Source organism: Crocuta crocuta, unplaced genomic scaffold (assembly GCF_008692635.1).
Source record: "Crocuta crocuta isolate KB4526 unplaced genomic scaffold, BGI_CrCroc_1.0 scaffold83, whole genome shotgun sequence".
Classification (NCBI taxonomy): domain Eukaryota; kingdom Metazoa; phylum Chordata; class Mammalia; order Carnivora; family Hyaenidae; genus Crocuta; species Crocuta crocuta.
In genome coordinates this window covers 6,821,690-6,835,702 of record NW_027529638.1, presented here as the reverse complement: position 1 = coordinate 6,835,702, position 14,013 = coordinate 6,821,690, and the positions used below count along the sequence as shown (strand labels likewise).

Here is a 14,013-nt window from a genome sequence, read left to right as displayed (position 1 = left end):
CCTACTATATGGAAGAAAATATTTGCAAATAATATATATGACAAGGATTTAATATACAAAACACCAAAAGAACTTACACAACTCAACACCAAAAAACCCCAAATAATCCAATGAAAACCAATGAAAAAAGACAGTTGCCAGAAAAAAGGGGTATACTCAAAAAAAAACCCTAAAAAATAAAATAAAATGAACAGATAAAAAATATCTTCCAGATAAAGTACTGAGTGAAATTTGTAGGATTTTAAATAATAGGAAGAAGTACTGAACTGGAGACCCCACACCCTGCGTAAGGACAACTATCATTAACTGTCACCAATAGGAATGCAGGCTCAGGAATCTTAAATTTCTAATTTTTCAAGAAAAATTTGCAAAACAGATTTCTATCAGAACTTTCCTGATATTAAAATGTTGATGACTAATTCCAATTTCTAAAACTTCCCTAGCAAAAACCATCTGCAAAGTATATGTGGCCCATTGGCTGCTGGTTTGCAAACTCTATTATAAACATTCCTATAATCACTATAGGATAATGCTGTTAATTAAGAAGATTGACCTAAGTCTGCAGTGAGTCTATGACTTGAACAAACAAGTACTACTGAATGCCAACAAGAAATATGAAACAGTGAGTGACTAAAATTATATTACTGAATGTGTTATAGAAGTCCAAGAAGTAAGCAGTATCCAGGGATAAAAAGAGGTCAGAAGTAGTCTTCATGAGCTAGACTAGAGAATGAGTAAGAACAGAGGAAAAAATAAGTTATTCTAGAAGGAGGAATAACATGAACAAAATATAGTGGTGTTATCACTGACAAAGAATATTTCAGGTTCAGCGATTATCAAAGGAAGATATATTTCAGAGACAGAAATATAAGAAAGGTAGCAGATTTCTATGAATTTTGAAAGCTAAGCCAAGTTTAGACTCGGTATGATAGGCAGCTGAAGCAATATTAGATTCTTGAGGAGAATGATATAATCAATGCAGTATCTTTTCAGTAATCTAAAAGGATTAATCTGGTTGTAGCATGTAGAAAAGAGTGGAGAGCAAAGAGTCTAGTAGTAGGGAGGCCAACTAAGAAATGGTCTCAGTAGATACCACCTCACGCCAGTCAGAGTAGCTAAAACGAACAAATCTGGAGACTCTAGATGCTGGCAAGGATGTGGAGAAATGGGCACCCTCCTACACTGTTGGTGGGAATGTAAAGTGGTACAGCCCTGGAAAACAGTGTGGAGGTTCCTCAAAAAACTAACACTAGAACTCCCCTATGACCCAGCAATTGCACTGCTAGGAATTTACCCAAGGGATATAGGAGTGCTGATACACAGGAGCACACGTACCCCAATGTTCATAGCAGCACTCTCAACAATAGCCAAAATATGGAAAGGCTCTAAGTGTCCATCAACTGATGCATGGATCAAGAAGATGTGGTATATTTATACAATGGAATACTACATGGCAATGAGAAAGAATGAAATCTGGCCATGTATAGCAACATGGATGGACCTTGAGGGTGTTATGCTGAGTGAAATAGGTCAGGCAGAGGACAGATACCATATGCTTCCACTTATAGGAGGGTTAGGAGAAACTTAACAGAGGACCATGGAGAAGGAGTAGGGGAAAAACAGTTGGGGAGAGGGAGGGAGGCAAACCATGACAACTCTTGAATACAGAGAACAAACTGAGGGCTGATGGCAGGGGGAGAAGGAAAGGGGTAATGGGCATGGGGGAGGGCACTTGTTGGGATGAGCACTGGGTGTTATATGGAATCCAACTTGACAATAAACAATGAAGGAAAAAAATTAAAAAATAAAATAAAACATTTAAAAAAAAAAAAGAAATGGTCTCAGTAGTAAAGGAATGAAAAGAGGCCCTAGACTTTAGTAATAGAAATGTTAGGGAAGAATTTCCCACTAACCTATTTACTTGAGTGAATCCTTGATGTTAGCTTATTTGTGTGTGCGTGTGTGTACAGGTATGTGTGTCTGTGGATGTGTACAGATGTACTTTTTCTTCATTAACAAACTGAAGCTGGCCTGGTATAATGAACAGAACACTAGCAGAGGAGTTAGGAAATCAAGATTCTAGAACTGACACGACCGCTAACTCAATGTATGAAGTTGGGCATGTCTCTTAGCCTCACTGACCCTCAGTTTTCTACCCTGGAAAGAAAGATATAGAGCCATGATGTGTCATTATTTGAGGCCCTGGATCTTACAATTCCAAAAACCATTAACAATCTTAACTCCAGCTGACCCTTGAACAACACAGGTTTGAACCACACAGGTCCACTTATGTGTATTTTTTCAATAAATACAGTACAGCACTGTACGTGTATTTTCTCTTATGGTTTTCTTTCTTTATTAAAACTTTATTTTAGAGAGAGAGAGAAAATGTGAGTGTAAGCGGGGGCAATGGGGCAAGAGAGAGAGAAAATCTTAAGCAGACAACCATGCTCAGCATGGAGCCTGATGCAGGGCTCAATCCCACAACTCTGGAATCATGCATGACCTGAGCCAAAATCAAGAGTTAGAGACTGAACCAACTGAGCCAAGCAGGCACCCCCACCTTATGATTTTCTTAATAAAATGTCTTATTTTCTCTGGCTTACATTATCATAAGAATGCAGTATATAATACATACAACATAAAAATATGCATGGGGCACCTGGGTGGCTCAGCTGGTTGAGTGCCCAGCTCTTGATTTCGGCTCAGGCCAAAATCCCAGGGTTGTGGGATCGAGCTCTACATGGGACTCTTTGTTGAGCGTGGAGCCTGCTTATGATTCTCTTTCTCTCTCCCTCTGCCTCTCTCCCCCATTTGTGCTCTCTCTCTAAAATAAAAAGAAATAGGGGCACCTGGGTGGCTCAGCGAGTTAAGCATGTGATTCTTGGTTTTGGTTCAGGTCATGATCTTACAGTTCAAGCCCCACATTCGGCTCTGTGCTGACAGCTGCAGAGCCTGCTTAGGATTCTCTGTCTCCCTCTCTCTGCCCCTCATTACTTGCTCTCTCTCTCTCTCAAAATAAAATTTTAAAAATATGTTAACTAACTGTTCTCGGTAAGGATTCTGGTCAAGAGTAGGTTACTAGTAGTTAAGGTTTTCAGAGAATCAAAAATTATATGAGGATTTTCAACTACGTGGGAGGTCCATGCCACCAATTTCCACATTGTTCAAGGGTCAAGTATATCTAGATAAAAATCTAATTGCAAAAGTCTCGGAATCTGTCTTCCCTGGGTCCACATTCCTACATAGCAAAAATGGTTGGAGTGGGATAGGGAACTCCTCTTATAGGTTAGGCACATACCTTCTAATTTGCCACAGTCCCCCCATTTCCTGTTGTCTCTTCACATTGAGGCCCAGTGTTAGCTGCCATTCATCATGCTTTCATTGTTATTCTTACTATGGTAGAGATATATTTTTCTAACCATTGTCTTTTATCAAAAGAGAGAAAATGAAAAACAGACATTTTCCAAGAAAATGAGAGAAAACATACATCTTTATGAAGTAAAAAATATTCCTTGGACCCCTAGATGGCTCAGTTAAACATCTGACTCTTTATTTTGTTTTTGTTTGTTTGTTTGTTTTCCGAATCTTTATTTTTTGGCTCAGGTGATGATCTCATGGTTCATGAGTTCGAGCCCAACATCAAAGTGTGCACTGACAGTGCAGAGCCTACTTGGGATTCTCTGTTTCCCTCTCTCTTTGCCCCTCTTCTGCACGCTCTCTCTCTCTCTGAATTAATTTTAAAAAATGTTATCTTTCAATTTAGGAAAAAAGTGCACCTGTGTGAAAAGATTACCATTTAACCCTCCTTAATCATATAGCTTCTTCATTTAGAGTTTAGGAACCCTGCTATATATGTTGGAAAGCTATTGAAAAAAATATATCTAAGAAGTGAAATGATCAGATTCATCTTTTAAAAAGAGTACTCTAGCAGCATGTAAAAACTGGTTAAGAGGTGAAATGCTGGGGGAAAGAACATCTGTTACAGAAGAGTAAAACGATCTTAAGGGGTAATAAAACCCTGAACTGGCATGTTTACATTGGAGAAAAGAGGAGAGGGCTGCTTCAAAGAGGCAGAATTGCTGGAACTTAGGGAATCCAAAGGATGTTAGAATGACTAGATTTTAGGAACGGTTGACTGAATAGATAGTGACACCATTTACTGAGCTAAGGAATTCACAGGGAGAAAAAGTCACAGGTAAAGGTGAGGTAGTTTAGCATTACTCTATAGTAGGAGTAGGCAAACTACTCTTGTTTTTGAATAGCCTACAGGTAAAACAGTTTTACATTTGCAAATGATTGAATAAAATCAAGAGAGAAATACATTTCATGATGTGCAAATTATATGAAATTCAAACTTTAGTGTTCATAAACAAAGTTTTACTATAACACAACTCACTCCTTTATTTATTTTCTACATATCTGTGTTCACATTATGATGACAGAGTTGAGTAGGTGAGACAGAAACCGTATGTAGCACTTTCATCAGTTTACACTGCTACTTGATGCGCTACAAATTATAGTGGCACAGTTATGGTTGTTTCAAGTACCATGTCTACTAACATATCACAACATTTCACTTTGATCATCAAATCGAAACAGGAAAAGCATACTTCAGATGTCATACTTTTAAAGCATTTAAAGTGGTATATGGATTACTTTGTTATTGAATTAGATAGCAAACCACTGTATCGTGCAGTGACACTATAGCTGCGCTAGAAAAATATAGCACTATATTAACGGACTAAGCATTCATCACATTCACAAGTCATATGAAAGTAACTGTCAGAGAAAATAGAAAACATAAAACACGATAGCTCATCACAGGAAATTTCTTTTCAAAAATAAAAAATGAAAATGAAGCTGTAAATGAAGGAAGTTTCTGAGTGACTCACTTATTAACCAAGCATGCAAATCTGTTTACTCATGGTGAGCTAAACTGTGTTTTGACTACAAGAAACAAAGAANAGAGGACAAGGGTGATTTGTTTGAGATAGCCTTTCTTTAATGATACCTACTTGAAGAGGTGAGGACACTGGCAGCAATATAAATATTCAACTTAAAAATAAGGCAAATGATTTTGAAAGGTTTTCCTTGGTTCTTGATGAGCTGACCTATATTAGTGATACTGGTTAATGTTATCTGTGGAATAACTGAGTCCAAGTATGAAATAACTTAAAGAATTACGCTCTATGAAGAGTCTGCACAGATCAATAGGCAAGAATATTTTCCAAGTTGAGAAAATATTAATTCAGTACAACCTGAAGTGGAATCTGCTAAGATGTGTTACAAATGATGATGGTAAAAATGTGAACCATGGTGAAAAAAAAAAAGGCTTAGCCAAACAAACTTACAAAGTTTGTGAAAATGTAAGGTGGGTAAAGCCTATGGCTATTCATTATATTATTCATTGGCAGGCATTTTATGAGGAAGATATTTTAAACTATCCCGTACAATTGAACAAGTAGTATCAAATCCATTCACTCACAGATTTACCCACTGTCAGTTCCTTGTACTTTGATAAGAATTAGAAACCAAATATCCTGACTTGCCTTGTCACAGAGCAGTTTAATCGCTTAGCAATGGTAGAGTTTTACTGTGACTTTTTAGCACAAAGGTAATAATACAGGGTGCCTGGGTGGCTCAGTAGGTTAAGCATCTGACTCTTAATTTCCACTCAGATTGAGCTCCACGTTGGGCTCTGCACTGACAGTGCAGAACCTGTTTTGGATTCTCTCNCCCGCTCCCCGCCCCCCCCCCCCCCCCCCCAAATAAGTAAAACATTTTTTTACAAGGTGAGAATGAAATTTCTGGAAAGAAAAAGAAATGCCACTATTATCAAGGATGAATGCTTCTGGAAATTAGATTTTGCTGCAGATTTGCGGTTTCCTGGAATTTGACCTGAAAATCAAGGTAAAATAGTGCTTAGGAGGGAAACTTACACTATGTTAAGCCATTTTGACATTATTGGAAATACAAGTAACAATCAATCTGCTATATACTTCTTGTGCTATTAAATGTTATAAGATCTCCATTCATATACAAATTTGCAAGAGATATATTTTGCAAGTTCAAACTATTGTTGCAGCACTGTTTTTCAGACCTCATTTCAGAGCAAACAAAACTTTCACACATCAAAATCCATTTAACTAAGCAACAGAGTTTCTACCTTTCTATTACAAGTGATTAATCTGCAATGTAGTAGCATGCTAAAAATCTAAAAGATTCTAGAATTCCTTCCATAGAAATGAATATTCTCATTAATAAAATCATATGCCCACGGACTGACAGGATCATTCGGCAGTACCTATCTGTGTGAAAACATGTTTCAAAGACAAAATCCATAAAATCACATTACAGATCTGCATTCATAAATGAACATCTGGATCAACTTTAATCATAGGGTAACTCTGAATCCCAATTAAGTGAAATGCTTTCTCAAAAACAGAATTACAATATTTTCATTGGTAGACCTATACTGCAACAGCTTCTGTTCAGTTAATGTTGTATTTCGACTCTAGTCAACAAAATAGTTGTGGATATTTGTTTTCTCTCATCATGTATATTTTCTCTCTTATCTTTGATTTTGCCTCTTGGCCTATAAAGGGTAAAAGACTTACCATCTGGCCCTTTATGTAAAAAGTCTGCAGACCTCTGCTCTCTGGTGATGCTACTCAAAGTGCAGCATCATCTGCCAATGTCTTGATAACACAAATTCTCAGCCTACTTGTCAAAATTTCTGATGGTGGTCCTAGTAACTTTTTTAACAAACACTACAGGATTATTAAGCAAGCCAGAGGTTGAGAATCACTGCTCTAAAACAAGATTTGAGAGACTCAGTTCTCTCCCCCTGGATAAATGATTTAATTCTTTGAATCAATAAAATGGGGATAGTATCACCCACTTCACAGAATTGTTGAAAAGATTAAAATTAAAATTTAAAAATACGAGAAAATGTAAAGGTTAAAATAACTGTTACCAATAATTCTTATTAAATAGTAATGAATGGTAATTATTAATCCAGTGGTATACCAGAACCCCCTTGTACCAGCCCATGAGAGATGACAATGTTTTAGGAATTTTATGAGGCAATTACTAAAACTGTCATAATTGAAAATTAAAATTTTATAAACTTAAGTAAGTTATATTAAAACAAAGGTATTACTCCTCAAAACTCATTACTACTTAATTATTTTACTACATTTTACTATTATCTGTGCTCATAAGGTTATTATATCTATATGGTGGATCTACTGTATAACGGTGTGCTACATCTCATCTCTTCCCAGCTATGCATTCACAGGATATCAACAACCACAACAAATCTGGGGTTTTTTGGAGAAGGGGTTTTGGTTAAATGTTAACCATCATGCCGCTAGTTGTCATTATTAAAAATTACACGATGAGTTTGCTTTCGAACTCCATGAGTCTGAATTAACTATTATACATGTAGAGATGTCTAATAATCTCCTAGATAAAAAGACAGCCCAGACATAGACATATACATATATATATATAAGCACTAATAGCATACAAATAGTAGTCAAAATCATAAATATGGACAAAATTCAGTAAAAACAGCCTTTAGAGAAGAGGCCAGATAAAGAGTTCATATAGACAAAATTAAATTGTGTACAAAATGTAAGGACAACTCTGGAGTTTGTAAGCATAGCCAATTCATAGCTAGAAGCTCAATTTATCAGAATCTGAATTCTCCATTTACCTTCCATTTATCAGTGATAAGTTCTTCCATTTATCAGTATCCAAATTCTCACTTTTAATGCCTGGAATGCTTCTAGCAACAAAAGTTGTATAAATGGATGTAGTGAGAGAATGACATTACTCTACAATTTGAGTCCATATCTTAACCAGCATGAGTAATGGTATTTTAGGCTGTCTGGTTAGACAAAGCTAGCAGATTGGTTCAAACCCTGAAGGGCTACCTCAAGTAGACATTACTCTTTGAACGCTAAAGAAAAATGAATTATATAAGGATGATTATAGCATATTTAAGACATCAATGATACTGAGTACATTTCAAAGAATCATAGGATTTTATAACCAAAATAGACTTTATTACCTATCCTGATACCTTCAATTATTATTGCTCTTCTCTCCACAAAAAATAACTATTTGCCAAGTTAAATGCTTAGGAAAGTATCTTAAATTAAGTGTTATCTGAACATGATTAACTAAAATTAACATGAAGTTCCCAAAGGATTAGATCTTCCTTATCCAGTCTTCCTGATGTTTATGAGTGAGTATTAAAAATTTGAGTAATTCTTAAGGCAGTTGCTGGTGCCACCAATAACATCTGATTGCTAAGTTCAAATTCAGGTGACCTGGAATCTCTGAAGAGGAAAACCACACTACTTCCCCAAAGGCAGCTAGAAGCTCCAACATTCCACTGTGAAAGTTAAAATCTACAGTTCACAAAATGAATTAGGACTATTAAAACTTCTGAATCATAGTACTAGAGACTTCAGAATATGACTCTACCAAAGTTAATGAATTCAGTCCTCCCATATGTAAAAACAAAAAACAAAAAAACCCAGACATATACAACACAGATATAATGGCAACATAAGAAAAATTACGTAACTAGTCAATCTGTCATCTATGCTCTTTTAAAATAATAAATGTTAGTGATTACCCATTTACAAAAAAAAAATTATCACTCTACTTTGCAAAGAAGTAAAAGTACTATTCTTTACTATTTATCTTGAAACCATTCCTGGACTTAGAAATACAAGAGAAAAAAAAAAGACTTAGCTATAAAGCTAATACAAATTTATAGAGAAAAACAAAACTTCAAGAATTAAGAGTATAATTAGTGGCATACATATAACTAGAGAAATCCAAAATTCACAAAGACTAATAGTAAAGTAATAAAACCATTCATCAGTAAAGAGTACACTTTATGTATAATATCATGTGAAATTAAAAACTATTTCTAAATATCTGTATGACAGATACTGCAAACATAAAAAGCATACTATACTAAGACACAATGACATAAAAAAATGGAATGTCAAAGAAATGTGAAGCACTATGGTAAGATAACAAATTATTCTCAGGCAAGAAAATAGCATGTGTCTTTCCATGTAAAGTGCAACATGTAAAAAATGTTGCTTACTTACAGACTTTAAACAGGACAAACATTCAATAGCATGAATACATTGGGAAGTCTTAGTTCCACTTACACATTATCCAGTTAGCCTCTACAACTGACTTCCATGTCTAGCATACCTCTTAAAGCTACTTTTTAGAAAATATACTAGGTAATATCCTAACCAAACCACATCAACACAGATCCTTTTCTCAATCCTTATTACTGTTCTGAAGCAACAGACATTATTGACCATTCTTTAATGAAACCCAACCACATGCCGATTCTAGCCTTTCACTCCTACGTCTCTTTGAGTGTCAAATCATTCCATTCCTCTTCCCTAACAATGGGTCATTCTTCAAGATTCTTACATTGGACAAATTATCTTCTTTCTCTCTGTTGCCTCTCAGCCTCCTACCTAACTTGAAATATCATCTCAGGATATTTAAGGATAACTTCCAGTTCTAGTTCAAAATCCTCTCTTAAGAGTTAAAATAACTGTTACATATTTTTTTAACCTAGTTTCAGTCAGTCAACAAATGGTTACTTCATGGCTACTATGTGTCAGACATTAGTGTTAGAAATGTATTCAAAACCTAATGAAAGAGTCCCTGTCATCAATGCACAGAGAATCTAAATGGCACACTAAACAGTCCAATTCACCAGGTCCAAAACTAATGATTCATGTTTCCTCTTCTAAAGGATTAAATATATAGTAATAACTTGCATTCTTTTTATTGCCCAGGTGATAATGTATGACTCCTTCCTCAATTCCATATACAACCAGTTGGCAAGTAAATCCTGTTCTTTATTCACAATATTCTATTCCCATTGTCACAGCCAAGTTCAGACCGGTAAATATTTTCACCCAAACTCCACCACCTTCTTAAGTGTTCTCTATTTTTTCATCTAATTCACTTGATCCATCACTTAACTACAGAAAAACGTTTCACAGTCCCTCAATAGACAAGTCAAAGTCCAAAAATGTCTTTAACTTGTCACTTAAGGTCCTCCATTATCTGGTCTTTACCTATTAATACTTTTTCATCTCTGACACACACTCTTACCTTACCTTTTGATCCAGTCAAACACAGTTATTTAATCATATCCTGAAACTCCTTGAGTGTTCCCTCTCGATCTTCATTTATGCCATCTCTCCCCACAACCCCCAGCCTGATTAATAGTCGCCATTCATTTTTACCTTTCAGAAGCTTAACCAACCTTTGTTTCAAATAACATCATTTTTCTAAAACCTTTCTCCATGCCCTGAATCTATAACACCTGCAAAGTTTTTATATCTCTTTATTTCTATTATAGCTGTGTATGTACCATATCATTCCTATTAAGATTATATGAAACTTGAGGGGCGCCTGGGTGGCTCCGACGGTTAGGCATCCAATTCTGCTCAGGTCATGGTCTCACCATTCATGGGTTTGAGCCCCATGTTGGGCTCTGTGCTGACAGCTAGCTCAGAGCCTGGAGCCTGCTTCAGATTCTGTGTCTCCCTCTCTCTCTGACCCTCTCCTACTCATGCTGTCTCTCTCTCTCTCTCAGAAATAAAAACATTAAAAAAAATTTTAAAGATTATATGCAACTTGAAATATGAATGTCTTATTCATCTCTTTCCTCCCACAGTAAATTGTAAATGGTTGATATTCAATAAATATTAAGTACATGTTGAATTTATAAGATATATACATGAAATAATAGGCATGGCCCCTAACATTATATAGTAAGTTTCCCTCACTTTCTTACAGGGAAAATTCACTGGCATGAATTTAAAAATCGCCTTATTTATTTCTTGAAAAGACCTTAAAAAGTGATTTTTTCCTACCATTAATCAAGATATCTCTTATGTACCTCTTATGTTATAACTTCCTTGGTTCAGAATATGAAATTGCTTTCCAAGTTTTCAATTTTACATTATTGTATGTACCTAGTGATCATACACTAAACCACCTTACCACTGAACATAGCAGTGCAGAAGGAAATGGCTTGTCTGGCAGCTATTCTAAAACCTATACCTCTGAGACAACCCAACTTTTTCTTTTTTTCTTTTTTTTTTTTTTTTTTTAGAAAGAGAAGAGTTGTCATAGTATAATTATACTTCTCTGTCTCCATTTCCTCCAAGCCTCCATGATATTCTACCAACCTGAATGTTTGTTCAGAGTCCATACTTTCAGGTTCACAAACTGAAAATAATAGATAGGTTTTAAGTTCAAGAATGAATTCATCAAAGATTTATTGAATATCTACCATGTGGAAACCACTGGGGGGGAGGGGTACACAAAAATTAATAAGACATAATTTTCATCTTCTGGAACTCATGACTAAATGCTAAACATACACACACATAAACAACTCCATTATAAGGCAGATTATGTAAGTGCTAAAAAGCCTCCAACAAGGTAGAGTGCTATGAGAGACTGATTAAATCAAAGAGTATCTGAGAGGCTCTAAATGAGAGGTTTCTATCTGGCCATTCTTTGAAATCAAGCAATAACATTCAAGATTTTGAAGATTAATTATTTTTCAGTAAATAATTTTATTTAAGTATTTTTATTCATAAGTATTGCAACAGAACTGAATTTTTTCTACTGAAAAGAAAAAATTCTGACTCAACATGGAAGTTAAAATCTTATTTAAATGGATTTTGTAGCTCACCCTGGAACATGGGCAAATGTATTTTACAGACAAACTTGTGACCTATAATTAAGGAGTAAATTTTTTAATGTTCAAGGGAAATTCACAATGTGTCCAATAATCTGAATTAATATTTATATAAATTCTACTCCTAGAGAAAAGCTAAGTACATATGAGCCACCCAATTTTACATAAATTTGTTCACCGTACCAATAGCACATTAAAAGGGGGAAAAAACTAAACTGAAAATAAAATTCAGGGCCCTAGATTCATTTTTCATTCACATTACCTCCTGCAACACTAGCCTCTTCCCAATATATGGTAAAAAGTCTGAAATAGAGCTTGGAGCATTTGCTTTCCCAGTAAGCTCCATCGACACCATTTCTAGATTTAGACACTTCCTTGAAGATTCTGAGTTGCCACGACCTAACTCTAGACGTGTTGAGCATTGTATTGACAGATCAAAGAACCACACTCATTTTAGGCTTAAAATAACCTGCACAGAAGGGGTAGGAAAATCCGAGTTGACAGATGCCAATGGAGCAAATTTTAAAAAGAGGAAATTATGATAGCAGTGGAGGCAAACTGGGAACATGTAGCAATATGGTATTCCAAATTGCTACTATTAAAAAAAATTACAGAATTCATCAGACGTTTTTTAATTACTGAACTTAATACTTAAGCAATATGTTATGAAAATTTTTTAAGATAAATTACATGTAGTTTTAGAAAATTTATTTGCTTTAAAATATCTCATCCAAAACAATCTCTTGAGATTAACGAAACATACAAAGGAACTAAAATCAGATTATGTAGATTTAGGCAGGCTAAGCTGGGAACGAATAACTAACATGTAAGTTCGGTAACATGTTACGGGGTACGTTTCCTCCTACAGCAGACAAGCGAAGGAACCGAGGAAATGGGCTGAGCACAAGAATATTGGACACTGGAGTCACCCAACACTAATTCAACAGCTAGCGGCTCTGTGCATCCTTCCTCAAGTTCCTCGTGGCCTCTGACAAGTCATCGTTTCAACCTATGAGGCTGTCCGCTCTCCCCCACCAAAAATAATTTCCGTGCAGGTTGTACAATCGCCCTGACAAACTACTTGCTCGCACTTCCCCGCCTCGGGCTGAACAGTCCCCAAGATGGGGAAAGGTCGCCCTGACAGGGAAGTTAGACGAAGTGGTCTCTCTGGCGGTGCGACCGAGCCTCCAGCCCAGCAGACGCCGGGGAAAGGAAGCGGGCGGCCTCCGGAGAAAAGGGGACGGGGCAGGCAGAGGATGCTAGCCCGCGAGGCAGGCTCCGCGGTGCCCGGGCACCGGCTCCGGCAGGAAGGAGGGAGGAGGGGAGGCGAGGCAGCGAGGTGTCCGAGAGCCGCGGCCCGACCCCACCCCGCGCTCGGGACCCTCCCAGTCCAGGCAGTGGCGTGCGTTCCGCGTGCGCCGACTCTCCCCGGAGGAAGAGCCACTGTATTACACCCGTGGATTTGAGAAATCTGGCAACTTTGCGCGAGAAATGCTTCCCACCCTGCAACACGCCGAGAAAGAGAAAAATGTCAGGCGATGACGGGGGAGGAAGGATGACTTACCCATGTTCCTCCCAGAGGGTGAGGAGCCAGCAGGGCGAGGCGAAGGTCTCCGGTGCGGGCAGCGCGGCGCTGTGTCCTCCCTCTACCTCTGTCTCTCCCGCAGCCAGGGAGGGACCCGCGGGGGGCGGCCGCCGGGGAGGAGCAGCTGCTNCGGCCCCGCGGCCCGGGAGAGCCCCGCCCTCTCCACCGAGCATGCTCAGTACCTCCTTCCTCCTCCCCCCGCCCTCCCCCGAGGCAAGTGTATCTGAGCGTGCGGGTGGGCGTGTTTGCGGACCGGCTGCAGCCGCCGCGGCGAGNCCGCGTGCTACCATCTAGCCCACCCCGGCTTGCTCCCCGACCCCGTCAATCCACACCCGGGAAACCGGCCCATGTTCGTTACGGGACAGCCGGGTTGCACGGGCGGGAATTTCCCGGAGACGCTGGGCCGACTCAGACGCGGGAGGATGGTCGGGAAGCAGAGCGGACACGTTGAAACGAAGCTGGAATGGACGTTCAGGCAATAAGGCCAGCACCTCTGACAGATAGATACCTGAGGACGCCCGTTTTCAGAGCAGCCTGTGGGCCCGCTGAGCACAGAGCAGGGAGGTGGTCGCTTAATCTTAGCGGGCGTAACGGTGGTTAGGGCTGTCTTGGCTGCGGCTACTTTAAAAACAGAAACGTCTGGGCAATC

At 38.1% G+C, this 14,013-nt stretch overlaps 1 protein-coding gene across 1 annotated transcript in view; it reads right to left on the bottom strand.

The window, feature by feature from the left end:
* Positions 1-13,492, bottom strand: part of RAP1GDS1 (Rap1 GTPase-GDP dissociation stimulator 1) — a 173,402-nt gene extending 159,910 nt beyond the window's left edge. Inside the window, exon 1 of the mRNA XM_077762333.1 lies at positions 13,344-13,492. Within this exon, the coding sequence (XP_077618459.1) occupies positions 13,344-13,347 (4 nt within the window). The 5' untranslated portion in view covers positions 13,348-13,492. The remainder of the gene's footprint in view (positions 1-13,343) is intronic.
* Between the last annotated feature and the right edge of the window lie 521 nt (positions 13,493-14,013).